The sequence below is a fragment of the Crocuta crocuta genome, unplaced genomic scaffold (assembly GCF_008692635.1).
Source record: "Crocuta crocuta isolate KB4526 unplaced genomic scaffold, BGI_CrCroc_1.0 scaffold1098, whole genome shotgun sequence".
Lineage (NCBI taxonomy): Eukaryota > Metazoa > Chordata > Mammalia > Carnivora > Hyaenidae > Crocuta > Crocuta crocuta.
This window is the reverse complement of record NW_027532879.1, coordinates 155,440-173,823: the sequence shown is the minus strand read 5'-3', so window position 1 is coordinate 173,823 and position 18,384 is coordinate 155,440. Positions and strand designations below refer to the sequence as shown.

At 54.8% G+C, this 18,384-nt stretch overlaps 1 protein-coding gene across 3 annotated transcripts in view; it reads left to right on the top strand.

Annotated features, from left to right (window-relative positions):
- The window catches only part of LOC144216330 (CD48 antigen-like), a 114,612-nt gene that overhangs the window by 33,000 nt on the left and 63,228 nt on the right, over positions 1-18,384 (top strand). For 2 of the 3 annotated variants that reach the window (XM_077745657.1, XM_077745658.1), the window contains exon 3: positions 17,007-17,303. The exons of the other annotated variant lie outside the window; for it this stretch is intronic. In XM_077745657.1, coding sequence (XP_077601783.1) covers positions 17,007-17,303 — 297 coding nt within the window. The remainder of the gene's footprint in view (positions 1-17,006; positions 17,304-18,384) is intronic. 3 annotated transcript variants of the gene reach the window in all.

Below are 18,384 nucleotides of genomic sequence, written 5' to 3'. Positions count from 1 at the left end.
GCTGAGTCCCACATCCCTCTGTGAAGATAGATGGTTGTGTTCTTGTTCTCCATCAGGCTGTCTCTACTGGTACATTGTTACTGGTTGTCACCCATATCTGGAGGGGCAGGTGCTCTGGTCCCTGTCAAGGCCCTCATGGCTTCCATCACTGGCCCCAGACCCACCCCCTAGGATCAGGCACATGTCCAGGCTCAGGGAAGACTTCCTTCATGAGCCTGAGCACCTGCTCCTACAGCCTCCCTGCACCATGGATGCTTCTGTGACCTGTTTCTCGAAAGCATGTCCCTTCCTGTCCCTTGTTTAAAGAAATCAATGAACACAGCACAGTAAAGACTGAGGACAGACCCAAAGCAGGGAGAGGGGCCATGTCCTTGGTACAGGGGTTAGCGTGAATATGCGCCCGGCCGTCGGCTGTCCCTGGGGAGCAGGGCTGCTGGGCTGATTGTGAACCCAGGACACAGGAAAGAGGTCCCTCTGGGTGCCGGCTGGGGAGCTGAGATCACCAGGCTCGTGGTGCCCACAGGAAGGGGCCCCTCCCACCCAGCAGCTCATTGAAGGGGTGTTCATACGCTCATTTACTATTATCTATCTCCTGAGTCCCAGTGCAGGGGGAGGTAAGAAGAAGCATCTGAATGGCTTTATCTAGAGCAGTCAGCTGGTCCTAGACAGCTCCACCCCTTGGTTGGGAAGAGCTAAGAGTGGTTCTGAGTGAACCTTTCTTCCTGTTTTGCCTGTTCCTTCTGGATTTCTGGATGTTTCTCCACAGCCCAGTAGGCCCAGAGCAAGCCTGGAGGGAGGCAGCCTGTGATGGGAACACACCCAGAGGCCCCCCGCCTGTGCCGGGCCCCCTGGCTCCTGGGATTCACCAGCCTCCTCCTCAGTGAGTGGCCCGGGTCCCTGGGCGGGAGGCCGCTGTGCGGGGCAGGGAGGGGGGCTCCCGCGGGTCTGATGTCTGTGGGGAAGGACCTGACACCACCTCTGTTGGAGGGCATGAGAGAGGCTTTGTCTCTGAGCCGGGGCGGCCTTGCACAGGGGGCCGCACAACCTCTGCTGCTATGTGGGGACAATGGGGACGGCTAGAGGCCCAGTCGGGGTGGGGGGACCCTGCTCTGGTCCCTAGACAAGAGGAGGGCCCAGAACACACCAAACTCTGTCCCAGGAAGGGCTGGAGGCCCCAGAATATGAGGGCGTCTGCGCCCACTTGCTGGAAGGGTGTGGACGGAAGAGAGGGTGCTGACAGGCCCCAGGAAGGGGTGAACAGGGTGACAAAAGGGAGGCAATAGGTTCCCACAAGGGAAAGACTGTCTTAATGAAATCTGGACATTCCTCCTATTACTTCCCTTGAGACTCTCTGCTTTTGTGTAACAGATTAAATAAAAACAAAGGAGAACACTGAGGTTTCCAGAGCTAGAATTCTCTGGAATCCTGGGAAAGCTTTCATTTCCTGTAATGTTTTGCTTGGGTGCCCAGGCCTTTCTAGAGTCAGGGGTTGTAGGAAGTTCCTGAACCCAGGGCATCTGCAAAAGGGCCTTTCCCATTAGAAAATGAGCTCTGTGGGGCGCCTGGGTGACTCAGTCAGTTGAGTATCTATCCTACCATTATTTTTGGCTCAGGTGATGATCCCTAGATTCATGAGTTTGAGCCAGGAGTCAGACTCTGTGCTGAGCCAGCTTGGAATTCTCCTTCCTTCTCTCTATGTCCCTACCCCACTCATGATCTCTCTCTCTCTCAAAAAATAAATAAACATTCAAAAATTTATTTAAAAATAAAGAAAATGAGCTTTGTAGGACATTGACATCCCTCTTAACTGATTAATTTAGCCAATAACAAAATGTAGTCTCTTTCTTTCAATGAAAAAATTTTAAATATTTACTTATTTTTCAGAGAGAGAGTAGCAGGGGTGGAGCAGAGAGAAAGGGAGACACAGAATCTGAAATACGCCACAACCTCTGAGCTCTCAGCACAGACCCAATGTGGGGCTCGAACTCATGAACTGTGAGATCATGACCTGAGCGGAAGTCGGATGCTTAACTAACTGAGCCACCCATGCCCCCAAATTTTATTTTCCTACAATGCATCCCAACTCTGCATCACAACCACCTATGCCCCTGGCTCTCTGTCCTTTATCTTTCTGTCCTTCCTCTCTGGGATTAGCACCTTCTGCTGATCTGAGAGCTTTCACCTCCTTCCTCCAACCTTAAGGTGCATCCAGCCCCTGGAGACCATGTTTACCAACCAGCCTGGGGAGGAGGTCCTCCCCTGTAGTCTGAGGGCTGAGCCTCCTCCCTCCCTGCTTCCCTCCCTCCCAGCAGGTGCCCCAGGTCCCTGCTCTGCCAAAGCCCAACAGGCACTTGGGTCCCTTTCCCAATAGTTGGGCTTGAGAGCCTAGAACTGCTGGGACCCGCTGAGCAGACAGCAGGTCTGCAGGGAGAGCCCTTGTTCAGGGCAGGGGAGGGGAAGGCAGGGGAGGGCAGGGCACGGGAGGGCTGCAGGAAGCTCCTTGCAGGGGAAGCAGAGGAGAGCGAAGCCAGCTCTAAGTCCAGCAACTCGCTGAAGAGAAATGGGGAAATGCCCACACCATGTGGAGCCCACAGTATCAATTTTTCTCAGCCCAAGTGTGGGATAACTGGAGCCTACCCCCTGGTCTCGAGGAGCCTGCCCAGCTGCATAGTTGTGTCCAGTCACATGCTAGGTGGACTTGACTGGACCATGAAACCAAGCATATGTGGATGCAGTCATAACCCAGACAGACTCTGGCTCCCATGGCTGCCTGTTGGCTCACAGCACGGGTGTCTGTCTCCAGGGAGCCCGTCCCTGACCCCAGGAGGAAACCCTGAGAGGGCAGCTAGTGGGGAATTAGGGCTCTATCCTAGGACCTGGGAAGTGGGGGGCGGACCCCAGGGATCAGGAGAAGCATCGTAGTCGTGAGAGCAGCTCACACGTACGGAAAAGCTCTCACCTTCTGAAATCCCAGCCACCATTGTCCCAGGGGAGAGCTGTCATTATCTCCACGTCACAGATGGAAGGAGAAGGCAGGGAGGGTACATGCCTGTTCAAGGCCACGGGCTCAGGAGAACGGAGGACGTGGACCCCACCTCCCGGACCCTCCGGCCCTTGTTCCTGACCGCCCTGCCACACTAGACCTCCTGTTCTGAGACCCAAGCACAGTCCCTTTGAGTCAGGTTCACACACGAACGCTGAGACCAAAAACCTTCCCGAAGGAAACTAGACACAATGAAGAACAGACTTTTGATGTCGGGGGAGATCTTCTTCTGCAAGATATGAACCCAGTAAGCCTGAAAATGACTGATACATCTAACTTCCTGAGGATAATAGCAGGGCCAAATGTCCACAGACTGAGTTGATGTGCAATTTGGCAAAGACTTACATTATTCATGTCAGAAAACAGGCTAATTTCAGGAGGCATCACAATCCTGGATTTCAAGCTGTATTACGAAGCTGTAATCATCAGGACAGTATGGTACTGGCACAAAAACAAACACCCAATCAATGGATCAGAACAGAGAACCCAGAAATGGACCCACAAATGTATGGGCAACTCATCTTTGACAAACAAGAAAGAATATTCAACAGAATAAAGACAGTCTCTTCAGCACGCAGTGGTGGGAAAACTGGACAGCAACATGCAGAAGAATGAACCTGGACCTCTTTCTAACACCACACACAAAAATAAACTCACAATGGATGAAAGACCTAAATGTAAGACAGGAAGCCATCACAATCCTTGAGGAGAAAGCAGACAAGAACCTCTTTGACCTTGGACACAGCAACTTCTTATTCGACACGTCTCCAGAGGCAAGGGACACAAGAGCAAACATGAACTACTGGGACCTCATCAAAGTAAAAGCTTATGCACAGCGAAGGAAACAATCAGCAAAACTAAAAGGCAACCGAGGGAATTAGCAAAGATATTTGCAAATGATATATCGGATAAAGGGCTAGTATCCAAAATCTATAAAGAACTTACCCAACACCCAAAAAACAAATAATCAAGTGAAGAAATGGGTAAAAGACATGAATGACACTTCTCTGAAGAGGACATCCAGATGGCCAACAGACAGATGAAACGATGCTTAATGTCACTCATCATCAGGGAAATAACAATCAAAACCACAGTGAGATACCACTTCACATCTGTCAGGATGGCTAACAACAGCTCAGGCAAGAACAGATGTTGGCGAGGATGTGGAGAAAGAGGAAATCTTTAGCACTGCTGGTAGGAATGCAAACTGGTGCGGCCACTCTGGAAAACAGTATGGAGGTTCCTCAAAAAATTAAAAATGGAACCACCCTATGACCCAGCAAGTGTACTACTAGGTATTTATTCAAGGGATACAGGTGTGCTGCTTCGAAGGGGCACATGCAATCCAATGTTTATAGCAGCGCTATCGACAATAGCCAAAGTATGGGAAGAGCCGAAATCCGTCAACGGATGAATGGATCAAGATGTTGTACATATACACAAGGGAGTATTACTTGGCCATCAGAAGAATGAAATCTTGCCATTCGCAACTATATGGATGGATCCGGGAGGGCATTATGGTAAGCGTAATTAGTCAGTCAGAGACAGACACATATCATGACTTCACTCATATGAGGACTTTAAGACACAGAACATATGAACATCAGGGAAGGGAAGCAAAAATAATATAAAAACAGGGAGGGGGACAAAAACAAAAAACACTCTTAATTATGGAGAACAAACAGAGGGTTACTGTAGGGGTTGTAGGAAAGGGAAATGGGCTAAATGGGCTAAATGAATAAGGGGCATTAAGGAATCTACTCCTGAAATGATTGGTTTACTGTATGCTAACTAACTTGGATGTAAATTTTTTAAAAATCAACTAAATAGATAAGGAAAAGAAAACAGGCTAATTTTCTTACAACAGGTGTGGCTCCTATAAACTAAGGGGAACACGATAAGCAAAGGACACAAGCAGACAGCTCCCAGCCAACAGAAAAGGAGGTCAAAGCAGTGATGGGACAGGATGGTCAGGTTCATGGCAGGAGGGACACCCATTAACATGTAATGTGATGTAAGGTTCCCTCTTCAGTTTTGTGTCGGGGAAGCCCCATCCTTGTTGACAGAGGTGCGGCTACGGTCACCCTCAGGAGGGCACTGGCCCAGGTCCGTCCCACGTGGATGTACCTCCCTTGGTCTATTGGACAAACCAATGTGTGACGTATGTGCATCTGTGTGTGACGGATATATACAGGCATGGGGCGTATATGCCCGTGAGTGACCTGTGTGTCCCCAACTGTGCAGTATACGTACCGTGTGTGACAGGTACACTGACCCTGGCGTGCACGCTTCCACATGTCACATGTCTACACCTGCGTGTGCAGACTCCAGTTTTGGCTGCTCGGTGCCACAGTGTTTGCAGAGACAAGAGCCACAGCCGAGCTCCCGTCACACGTGGAGACAACGTGAGCCCCATGTGGGACCGTGTGCAGCTAGGAAGTGAGGCGGGTCCACGTGTGCAGACGCAGTGTGGACCCCTGTCCGAGTGGTCCAGGGAAAGGCAGGCGCGGCATGTGTGACGTGTGGTCAGGCACAGGAGACACAGGAGGGTCCTGGAGGGACACGCACGATGGAACAGCCATGTCTGTGGAGGGGAGTGCGCAGCGGGTCCGAGGTCCGGGCCAGACTGCGTGTCGATCCCCATCGCCTCCTGTGTGTGCGTGTACGGTCTGCTCACCATCCACCAAAGTGAGAGCTGAGAGTGTGGCCGAAACACAGCCTCTTGTCCTTCGAGTGGAGGATAATCCTCCGCAGGCTGCTGGCCTTGAGGGCCGTCCTGGGGACCCTTCCCTCTCGGACTGTGACGGAGCAGCTGACCCGTAGGGACTGGAATCGTGTCATGGGGGACGGGGACCTGCAGTCTCAGGCCGGGCGGCATCAGGGGTGCAGCCGCCGGGGAGNTGGGGGGCGGACCCCAGGAGTGCTTGGTCAGGAGAAGCATCGTAGTCATGAGAGCAGCTCACACGTACGGGAACACGCTCGCCTTCTGAAATCCCAACCACCATTGTCCCAGGGGAGCGCTGTCATTATCTCCACGTCACAGATGGAAGGAGAAGGCAGGAACAAGGGCCACAGCCGAGCTCCCGTCACACGTGGAGAGAACGTGAGCCCCACGTGGGACCGTGTGCAGCTGGGACATGAGATGCGTCCCATGTGCAGACGCAGTGTGGACCCCTGCCCGAGTCGTGCAGGGAAAGGCTGACACGGCATGTGCGGCGCGTGGTCGGGCATGTGGAGACGCACGAGGGTACCTGGAGGGACACGCACGATGGAACAGCCATGTCTGTGGAGGGGAGTGCGCAGCGGGTCCGAGGTCCGGGCCAGACTGCATGTCAATCCCCATCGCCTCCTGAATGTGCGTGTACGGTCTGCTCACCATCCACCAAAGTGAGAGCTGCGAGTGTGGCCAAAACGCAGCCTGGGTGGCTCAGTTTGTTAAGCCTCCAACTTCGGCTCATGTCAGGATCTCACAGTTGGTGGGTTCAAGCCCCATGTCGGGCTCTGTGCTGACAGCTCAGAGCCTGGAGCATTTTTCTGATTCTGTGTCTCCCTCTATCTCTGACCCTCCCCTGCTCTTTCTTTCTCTCTCAGAAATAAATTTAAAAAAACAAACAAACCGCAGCCTCTCACCCTTCGAGTGGGAATAATCCTCCGCAGGCTTCTGGCCTTGATGGATGTCCTGGGGACCGTTCCCTCTCGGACTGTGACGGAGCAGCTGACCCGTAGGGACTGGAATCGTGTCATGGGGGACGGGAACCTGCCGTCTCAGGCCGGGCGGCATCAGGGGTGCAGCCGCCGGGGAGAAGTGCAGGGCAGGAGGTCCTAGGAACAGGGACGGAAGGACACGGACGGAGACGGCTGGTGCTTCTTCTGCTGTGTCGTGTTTACACCCCAGGAGCCCCCTGCACTCACACTCTCGTGTCCCCTGCTTCACACGTGGGGTCTCACGTTAGACAGTTTGGGAAATCACCAAGGCCACTCAGCCAGTAAAGGGCGGCTCTGGAACTTGAACCTGGGTCTGTGTCATCCCAGAGCTCATGACTCATTGATCTGCCGTCCATGAGGCCAAACCTGGGTTCCAGGAGCCCTTACGGGGCCCCAGGTGCTGGGTCCTGACCCTGGGCTCTTGGATTGGAATCCTGGGACTCTGGGAACAAGATCCTATAGACCTGGCAGCTGAAACCACATCAAGTTGTTGTCTCACAATCCCAGGGGCTGAGGGTCCAAAATCATGTTTCTGGACAGTTTCTGATAAGAAGGATAGAGGGCCGTGCCGTGGGGACCCGGGGCATTCGTGTCCTGACTTGCTTAGAGGGACCTGGTGGCCGTGTCCCCTGCCGTCTCCGTGCACCTGGTCTGTGCCGTGTCGGGGTGGGTCCTGCACTCAGGGCACATGTCTGCCCCGACCTTGTCCTGTACTGGGGGTCAGAGGACGGTGACCTCTGGAGGGAAGGGAGGGAGGAGGGGCCGGCAGGAGACTGAGGACTGAGTCCCTGTCATTCTCCTGGCCAGCCTGGGGCAGGGACGGTGTGACCACCTTCCCCCTGATGCAGGTGCTGAGGGCCTGTGGCCTGAGGGCTAAGGGGTGCTGGGCCTGGGGTGGGGGCCCCAGACCTGCATGGGAGGCTGGAGGGACTGGGAGAAGGCCTGTCCTGTAGCCTCACTGCACAGTGGGTTTGGGACCCACCTCCGTCAGTGCCCACCGTGTCACTTGCTTCTGCATCCCCTGCCATTCCCTGGTCCTTGAAACATGCAATGGGGGCTTCCAGCCTGTGCAGGTCAGGATCTGGGGCGACTACACTGGGGGCTGAGTCCCCGGGCCTCTCGGTCTGAAATCCAGGTCTGTGTGGAGCTGAGGGAGCTCAAGGCTAATGGGGAGGGTGTGGTTCCCCCTTTCCCTGGCACTTGGGGAGGGAGAGCAGATCCTGGGGCTGGACTGAGGCCTCCCTTTTCTCAGTGTTGGCCCCAGCTTGCCCGCTATCCTGGCCATGTGGGCGTCCCCACAGCGCAGCCCTAACATGGTAGCAGGCTCATCCCAGCAGCGAGAGACTGGGTGTGAGCGAGACAGAAGTCACACTTCTGTGAGACCTGCTGTCACTGAGTGACGCCCATCACTGTAGCTGAACTCTGCTCCTTAGAGCGAGTTACAGGGCACGCCCCACCCTGCAGGGCCAGGGCTCCCACGGCGTGTGGGCGGTGGGGCATCTGCAGCCACAGAGGAAGCTCCTCCTACACTTGCGCACTTGGCATTGACTGAAATGTGCTCAGTGCTTTCCATTCGTGATGTCATCACATCCAGCCTCTCAGCATCAGGTGGTGAGGACACTCAAGTGAGCAGTTCAGGACTGTGTTCAAGGGGATGCCCGTCCAGGACCAGGACATGATTCCAGGCTCGATCTAGGTCACGCTCTGTCCCGCCTCACAGAGTCAAGGGATCCACTGGTTGGAGTTCATTACCACGATGGGGTCTATGGTTTTCTTCTCGTTCTTAATGAAACACACTCACACTTTGTGTTTCCAATACCCTAGGCACCTTCAGCACTGCGGCCAGGGGCTCTGAGGTCAATGGATCTGGAGTGGAGGATTCTGGAAACCTAGTTTTTCTGAAGGGGATTCAAGGAGGTTCTGTGTTGTTTCATGTGGCCATTAAACCAAAATTACCTCCAGAAATCATCCTGGAGAAGATTTCTTGGGGCATTGAATCCGGATCAAAAGACGTAGCCATGCTGCACGTCTCTCCCAGGATACATGTTCTAGAATGGGTCAACCTCCAGGACAAATACAAGAAGAGAGTCCATATGCTCAACACAACGACCCTGAGGATTGTCAAGCTGACCCTTGAGGACAGTGGACGGTACTGGGCTCGAGTGTCCTTAACAGGAGGAATAGAAAATGCCCAGTATTTTGACCTCAGTGTTTACGGTATGTGGTGGCCCCTCTCCCAGTACATACCACCCCCTTCTCTAGTCCCTGGGAGTGTCCATGGGCCCCTCAGAGAATCCGTTCCAGACCCCAGACTTCAGGCTCTGCTTCTCCCCTGAAATCAGAAGCAGCGTGTTCAGCACTAGTGGAGGCGGGGCTGAGACTCCCAGCAGGGGTGGATCCCTCGGTGCTTCAGGACAGAGAAGGGACACGTGGGGAGGTGGGGTTTTGCTGGAACCATGGCTGTGCTCACGGGACACGTGTCCTTAACTGGTGTGGTGGTGGCTGTTGCTGCTGTCACAGATGGACCCACAGGTGTCTTAGTGCGGCCCCAACCGCGTGTGCACCTGTGTGTGGGTCAGGGTCAGACCCGGGGCCACTGTGATGAGGGTCATGTGTCCGTAAGGCTGTGCTCCTTTCTGGAGGCTCCAGGGGAGGATCCACATCTCTCCTGTCCCACCTTGTAGTGGTGGCTGCATCCTTGGCTGGTGGCCCCTTCCTCCACCTGCAAAGCTGGTCGTGGTGTGCTGAGTCTATCCGCACTGCATCCCTCCCCCCTCCTCTCCCTCTCCATCCACATGTGAGGACCCTATGATCCACCAGACTCGTCGGGGATCCAGACAGTCCCTAATTTAGGGTCACCTGATTCACAGCCTCAGTTTCCTTTCACCATGGACCCTAAGACACCTGCAGGCTCTGAGGGGTAGCACGTGGTCAACTTTGGGGACACTGGTCACCAGGCACAATCCTCAACCTATGTGGGGTCTTCTCTACTCTGTTGTCTCCTCCTTCTCAGCACCAGCCCGAGGCCACCCCCACTCCCAGACTCCCTGGTGCAGCTCTGAACCTCCAGGGACGCAGGAGATGTTCACAGGGCGGCCCTTCCTCAGATATGCAGTCAGCATCTCTCTCTGTCTCTGTCTCTGTCTCTGACTCCCCCTGTGGAGGGAGACATCCTGCTCCAGGGAGAGCGGTTCCTGCAGCCTAAGGTCTGTGAGGTTCCCAGACTTCCTGTCAGCCTGTCTCTTGTCCCCCACGTGGATGGCAAGTTCAGCGCGCGTTCTAAGCATGGTTGGGGTGGCAATTCCTTGGGGCCCCCTGCATCCCCCACAGCCGCCTCTCTTGTTGGGAGCCTGGGGCTGGTCTCTGGGCACCAAGAGCTGCAGGGGCCCTTCTGCACCTTGGGCCTTGAGGTCCTGGCGACCATTGGAGCAGGGGGAGGGGAGACGGGACCAGAACAGGACAGATCCTTCTGTCCCAGACTGTCTCATAGAGGCCACCACACTGTGGTAGAATCATGGGTTTTGGGCAGGTGGGGTCGACTATGTATTTTCTCCGAGCTCAGTCTAGAGAAATCACATGCGGCTTCACTCAGTGGCTCCTTCCTTATCGTCACTTGCTGTATATTTGGGGCAAGTCTGTCTTATCTGTAAAATGGACTCACCGTCCTCCGGGGGAGGAGCCAGGGCGTCAGTGAGATTCGCACGAGGAAGCAGGAGTGTGATGCTCTCCACTCACGGGACACCCTGTCCTTTGTCCCTCCTGCCCCAGAGCCCGTGCCCCGTCCCCAGGTCCTGGCTGAGGTTCTGTCCCTCACACGAGACTGGTGCAACGTCACCCTGGAGTGCCACACCCCGGGAGCCACAGGGGCCGTGAACGTGTCCTGGGAGAGCAAGGGCCTCCCCAGGGAGCTGGAGCAGAGAGGGGCCCCAGGACCAGCCCCCAACCCCTGGACCCTGGCTCTGAACCTGCCCCTGAGCCAGCCCAGCCCCAGGGTCACCTGTGTGGTCAGCAGCCCGGTGGACCGGAAAACTGCCACCCGGGACCTCGGGGAAGTGTGTGTCCACGGTGAGTGTTCCTGCCTGAGGGGAGGGGACTCCCGGGGCTCAGGTCCCCCTGGGGAGGGTTCCGGGTTCTGTCCCCCATGTTAATGTCACCACCTTCCTCCACTGGTGAGCTCCTCCAGCGCGGGGACCCTGTCCTGTTCCTCTCAGCACCCGGCCCCCAGCAGGGCTCAGAACTGGTTGGTGAAAGCACCTGCCATGTCCCCCCTCTCCAGCTGAGACCCGTCCCTTCAGACGCCTCCACGTGCTTGGCAATGGGCGTCTGACGTTGTCTCTTGTCTTATTCTTCTTCACTGTTTTTGTGAGACGGAAACAGATCCACATGGATAGGACAGTGTCATTTATGTGGCAAACATCCTGCTCNACAAGTTCAGCAGAAGCCACATGTTGTGGCCGAGTGAAGGGGAAACTGCTTATGCAAATCCATCCAATCCTCGTTCCAGACCCGCTCAGCCTCAGCTCCTTGGCCTCCCTGCACGGACCCCGGGCTCCCCACATGGGCCACATGCCATGAGCCCTCTGCCTGTGGGGCACAGTCACCATGAAATCACAAAATCCAACCTCGACTAGTTTAACATCACACTGCTGTCAGTATGTGCGTTCTTCTCTCTCTCTCTCTCAAAACTAAATAAATAATCATTTTTAAAAAATAGACAAAATGTCTAAGACCTTTTATGGCTTTCTGGTTTTAAATTTTAATTTAAAAAAGTGTACTGTTTACTGTGACTTGACTCTGCCCTCAGCAGGTTTCCCATCCACCCCTTCCGCTCCGTCTATACTGGCCCATCCTCTGCTGGTCAGCGCCCAGCCCTCCTCTCTCCCCAGGGGGCTCCAGCTAAGCCCTGGTGGGAGCCTGGCTGTACTGAGGCCGCCTCTCCAGTCCTGACCTGACACCCTCCCGCGGCTGCCTGATGATCATCTGCTCTTGGAAGCCAGAGTGGACCTGCAGGAAATTGAATTCTTGCCTCCTGGGCACCCACTCCCCACCCTCCTTGGCTTCTCGCTTGGCTCTGATCATATTTCCACCTAGATCAGGTCCCACCATCCACTCACTCGCTTCAGCCAAACACCTGGAGTCCCCTTTGCTTCTTTGTTTGCTCTGCTCTGGCGTCCACACCATGGGCAGCCGGTGTGTCTGAAATCTGCCCTCTCTCTGCACGACCTCCTCACTGAACCCCAGTCCTACTTCAGTGCACAGCTCCAGCCTCCTTCCTGTCTGCAGACCTGCAGGTCCAGAACCCAGACTAGTACCTGGTGCTGTCTCGTCCCTAGGACCTACCTGTGGGGCTGGTCTGTGGGTGCCCCCTTCCTGGCTCAGGGAAACTGGGAGGCTGACCTCTCAGCAGCATCCAGGCAGGGGATGGATAAACTTGAAGAGGAAAGATGTAGGTCCTGAGGACAACCCACCCCCAGCTATGGACTCTCTGGTCCTGGGACATTGGATGCTCTGGACACACAGCACGTCCAGGCTGATCACTGCCTTATTCTTGGCCTCAGGCCAGTGAATGTGAGCAAACTGTCACTCTGACCCGTTTCCCTGGTCATCTGGGGACTCCCACTGACCTCTGCTCTTCAGGTCTGGGGGGTGAGGCCAAGGCCCAGGGAGCCAGGTGGGGTGGGGGCAGGAGAGAGATGGAGGCCCTGAGGGTCATGGGTGGGAGAGACCCAGGCTGAGCCCCGCCTGCAGCGCCCTGTCCTGACTGTCCCTGTGGTCAGCTGTCCAGCAGGGAGGTGCAGGGTGTCTGGTCCGCCTCTGCCCTCCCAGCAGGTGTGTGTCCAGGGGTGCGGCCTGGACCTGCAGTGCTGATAAGGGGGGTGTGGCAGCAACTCCCTCCCCCTCCCTCCTGCACCCCCAGTATGTCCACAGAGCAGGGGGGATGGGGGTATGTCCACACGGGGCTCATCCTGAGGCCCCCAGGAATTGGTGTGGGGTTAGAGGGTCCCTGGCAGCTGGTCCTTTCCTCTGGTGCCTCAGTTTCCCCTCCCTGGGGCCGCTGCAGTTGGAGGGGGACACACCCTGTGAGTGGGGGCGGGGCCACGGCATCTTCCTAGTGTCTCTGGCAGGTTAAGTGAGGCCTCTCACCCCCACTCCTCCCTGCTCTCTGCTCTGCCCTCACCCCTACCCCCTGCCCTAACCTGTCTCCCAATGAGCCCCTGGGGACCCGCAGCAGCAAACACCAGAGGGACAGGCAAGGGCCCCCAGGGAGCGCGGCAGACACGCTCACTGTGCACCCTGCTCCTGCCCAGACCTCCCTGGGGTCGCCCTTATTCATAGCCCCCCTCCCCACCCCACTGCCCCTGCAATCCGGGCTGGCTGCCCTCAGGGCTTTCCCCGGGACCCAACCAGAAACAGACATGGAGACCTAGGCAGCGAGGCTGGGAAGCGCCCTGCGCAGGGGGTGGGCTGCAGTCAGGGCGCTGGGCCAGGGGGTCCCTGAATCAGCCTCAGCAGGAGCAGGGCCTGTCAGCAGCGCCCCCTGATGCTCACAGGGAGGCCCTTCCTCAGATACGCAGTCAGCACCTCCCTCTGTCTCTGTCTCTGACCCCCTGTGGAGGGAGACATCCTGCTCCAGGGGAGAGCGGCTCCTGCAGCTTCAGGTCTGTGAGGTCCCCAGAGGGCCTGTCAGCCTGTCTCTCGTCTTCTGTGTGGACGGCAAATCCTAACCAGGCTCTCTCTGGCCATTCCTCCAGCCCCACTGCGTCCCCCACTGCGGCCTCTCCTGCTGGGAGCCTGGGGACATCCTCTGGGCACCAGAGCTGCCAGGTGGCCTTTGCACCTCAGGTGGTGTGGTTCTGACATCCATTGGAGCAGGAGGAGGGGGGCTGGGGCCAGAACATTCAGTCCCAGGCTCTGTGTTTTCCGGAAGACTCCTCACTGTCTTAGAAGTAATGGGCTCTGGTAGGTGGGGTCACGTAAGTAATTTTTCCTGGGAGATTTTCAGTCGTGCTCAGTCTAGTGAAATCACCTGGGGCTTCACTCAGTGGCTCCTTTCTTGCCGGGAGTCGCACCGGCCTCTCTGGATGGCAGTCACAGGAGGGAAGTGGCAATGTTTGCAGCTCCTGCCATGAGAAATGAAAACTGGTATCTCCTTCTGCTACTACTGGCTCGTGTTGGAAATAAGCCTGTTGGTATTGACCAGGACTCACAATATTCCATATCAGACCCATATTCTGAACACAGATACCTCATAAGGAAAAGCATATTCCTGCCTTTACAAAAGAGACTTTAGGTGAAAGCTCGATGGGCGATTGTCAAAAGGCTCTTCCTATGGGTCTTGCAGATCCAAGACTTAGATAATAAAGGGGGTTAAGAACACAAGAGTTACAACTGAGCCTGGCCCCGAGACAAAGAGCCTATTTTGGGGTTAAGGGCAGAACACAGTTACTACATATATCTTTGTTAATTGGTGAAACATAACAGTCCCTTCCTCAAGGCCTACTTTCCACAAACACCCTCCCTTACACTGGCAGCTGGGATGAGGATGGATAAGAGTAGCTAAAACATAAACCCAGATGGAAAGACTGACACATTCAGGGCCCCCATGTTAGTTTCCACAAATAAACCAATTCAGAAACATTTATCCTCTTGAGAGCCAGACAGAATAACTCCTAGCTTATCTATATACAATTTAACTAGTATGTTATCCTGTTTTTCACTAAGAGCATTCTGTTATTTCCTTGGTCGGAATAATTCTGCAATTGATATCACAAAAGGCCTCCCATTGTAAGAAATTCCTTTCTCTGACTTCATGTTATTGCTGAACTTTTAAATAAAGACACCAAAACCGACAGGACAGAGATGCCTGCCTGGTGATCGGAAAGAATCTCGGGGCTCTCTCGCTCTCTCTCACCGACACCGTCCATCCTTCAGGGACCCCTGGACCTGCCGGGGCCGGCTCAGCCTCCGACAAAGTGGCGCCCCAACAGCGGACCTGAAGGTAATCTCTTAAATTATGGGGTTTTTTGTTGCATTAGTCAGGATGGTTAGGATTCCACCATAGGGTGCCGCGGACCCCCCTGCATTAGATAAGTAGGGTTAGTTGGTGGATAAGCAAAGAACTGTTTTTGAGAAGTTATGGGCCATAAAGAGTCTAAGGAAAGGAGGCTCTTTGTAGATGTGATACAGAATCTTCTTGCAAAAAGAGGGGCAAAGGTATCCTTTCAACAAATTGCTCGATTTTTACGTTTTGTTAAAAAACTGTGCCTCTGGTTCCCTAAGGAAGGAACTATTAATATAGATATCTGGAATAAAGTTTAGTACAAAATTAGACAATGTCCTCAAAAAATCCCGGTTGAAATTCTTTCTCTATTAACCATTTTAAAAGGGGAGTTAGACCCCTCAAAAGATACTTCAGGAGTCTTCAAGTCCAGCGCCTCCCAGAATGATAATAGGGTGGACTCAGGGACTGTCCCCGATTCCACCACTAGGAAGGTTTCAAATTTAACATCAGACAATTGGGCTTTTCCTGTTCACACTACAGGGACTTTCCCTCCATGTGGACCGCTCCCTCCCATGCCATTTTCAAAAGGAGTAGGGCTCAAAGCCACCGTTAGGGAGGCGGAAAAGGAGGGAGATACAGACTTTGTTCGCTGCTTCCCCTTTGCTCTCCGAGGAGAATTTGATGATGACCCTTCTTGGGAACCTCTTCCCTATAAGATTATTAAGGAACTAAAAACTGCCTGTACTGAATATGGACCACTTGCTCCCTATACACTCACATTGCTAGAGGCCCTAGTATCTCGCTGGATGACACCTTATGACTGGATTCAAGTTGCAAAAGCCTGTCTGTCAGGAGGCCACTACCTGGTATGGAAAGTGGAATATGATGACCTCTCTAGAAAAAGAGTAGCCCTAAATAAAAGGATAAATAGGAGAGACATTACCCTCAATAAACTCCTAGGCGAGGGTGATTTTGACACTGCTCAAGCTCAAATGTATCTTGATAAAGCCACCTTACAGCAGGTCACTGATTGTGCCTATAATGCATGGAGAGCTTTGCCAATTGCAACAGGCAGGGCCGCTACCTTGGGAGAAATCCGACAATGATCGGATGAAAGCTATGAGGATTTTGTATCTAGACCCGTACAAGCTGTTAGAAGAGTAATAACTAATGATGAGGCAGCAGACATTCTCATTAAACAACTAGCATTTGAAATCACCTCTTCTACCTGCCAATCTTTATTACGACCCATAAGAAAAATGGGCACCTTAACTGATTATGTCAAACAATGAGCAGATGTAAGTCCTGCCTTTATCCAGGGCGTGGCTATCGCAGCAGCTTTAAAGGAAGAAACATACCCTCAATATGTCAGGTCTTTAGGGCAGTCAGGAAGTACTAAGAGCAAAAAACCTTCCTCAAGGTTTAATTGTTATTCTTGTGGGCAAATGGGACATTTCAGTAGGTTTTGCCCCACAAAAAAGGCAACTACCTCTCTGCCAACTGCACCTGTTCCTCAGGTGATAAGCAAAGACAACAAGCCCAGGACTATGTGCCCTAGGTGTCAAAAGGGCTTTCACTGGGGCAAAGCTTGTAAATCTAAATTTCACGAAAATGGCCAACCACTGGGAACCAATCTCCAAATATCTCAGGACCAGGGAAACGGAATGAGGGGCCAGCCCCAGGCCCCGACACTAATTGGGGTGACATCCCTCAGCCTGCTCAGCCCATTCGCCAATTTCAGCCAGTCTCTGAGCTCTATAGAGCAACCCCAGGCAGCGCAGGACTGGACCTCCGTTCCACCACCAGCACAATACTAACTCCTGATTCACCTCCGATAACTACCCCCACCAGTGTAAAGGGGCCCCTACCCCCGGGGGTAGTGGGACTAATATTGGGATGGAGCTCCATCTCCCTTCAGGGGATCACCATAATCCCTGGGGTGGTTGACGCTGATTATCAGGGAGAGATCAAGGTGCTGGTCTCTCCTCCTTCTTCCACCAAGCAAATTTTTAAGGACCAGAGAATTGCCCAGTTACTATTATTGCCTTATTATTGCATAGGAAAGGATGCCACTAATGCTCCCGGCACTTCCTTATCGTCACTTGCTGTATATTTTGGGCAAGTCTATCTTATCTGTAAAATGGACTCACCGTCCTCCGGGGAGGAGCCAGAGCATTAGTGAGATTCACACGAGGAAGCAGGAGTGTGATGCTCTCCACTCACGGGACACCCTGTCCTTTGTCCCTCCTGCCCCAGAGCCCGTGCCCCGTCCCCAGGTCCTGGCCGAGATCCTGTCCCTCACACGAGACTGGTGCCACGTCACCCTGGAGTGCCACACCCCGGGAGCCACAGGGGCCGTGAGTGTGTCCTGGGAGAGCAAGGGCCTCCCCAGGGAGCTGGAGCAGAGGGGGGCCCCAGGACCGGCCCCCAACCCCTGGACCCTGGCTCTGAACCTGCCCCTGAGCCAGCCCAGCCCCAGGGTCACCTGTGTGGTCAGCAACCCGGTGGACCAGAAAACTGCCACCCGGGACCTTGGGGAAGTCTGTGGCCATGGTGAGTGTTCCTGCCTGAGGGGAGGGGACTCCCGGGGCTCAGGTCCCCCTGGTGAGGGTTCCGAGTTCTGTCCCCCATGTTTCTGTCACCACCTGCCCCCTGTCACCCCGTCCAGGAGGCTGGCAGGTGCCTCCAACTTGCTTCTGCTTTTTGGTGTTTTATCCTGCTCCTCTGCACCCCTCACCCCTGCCTTCCCAGGTAGCCCCCCTCGAATACCTCTCCCCTCCCTCATCCCTCAGTCCTTGTGTGTCTCAGGAGGCTTTCAGGAAAGTGAGTAGGGGTGAGTCAGTGGTCTGTGGCACCTGAGGGAGGCCCCCCAGCCGCTGCCTGCAGGGCTTAGGGCTCGGGGCTCCTTTGCCCGGTTCTGGCCTCATGGACACACGTCCCCCCCCACGTGCTCGCCTGGGTTCCCGGATGTGTCCTGCTCTCCTCAGTCTGAAAACTCATCAGGCCGTTCCCCCCACCCTCAAATTTTCCAAGTTCGGTGTCTCCTGTCTCCACTTCCTCCCCCCTAGGGATCCCTTTTCTGCAGCTGTCCCACGGGCTGTGACCCTGCGGCACACAGTTTCATTTGCTTGATTCACATCCATCACGTACTGACCTTGACTAGGACCCTCCGCCCCTTTGGCACAGGGCCCTGTGGGAGCGGCCGCTGACCTGTCTATACACTTCCCCCCTCTCCAGCTGAGACCCGTCCCTTCAGACGCCTCCACGTGCTTGGCAATGGGCGTCTGACATTGTCCCTTGTCTTTTCCTTCTTCACCGTCCCTGAGAGGGAGAAACACATCCACACAGACAGGCCGGTGCTGCCCACCTGGGAGCCATCCTGGGGGCTCTTGGGGTTGCGCTGCTGGTCCTCGGAGCTGGGCTGTACCTGCGGCGCTCACGTGGGGAGAGGAAGAGCTTGGAGACTGGGAGAGGCAGGTGCACGTCTCCTTCCTCTGCCCACATGCCTCCCTCACCCCCTGACCCTCAGCTCCCTCCCCTGCATTTTGCTGCTCAGGGAATGTCCCCCGGGAGGCTGGTGGGTGTGGGCATCACCGTGGGGGTCCTGGTGGGGGGGGGGCAAGGGGCCCAAGGC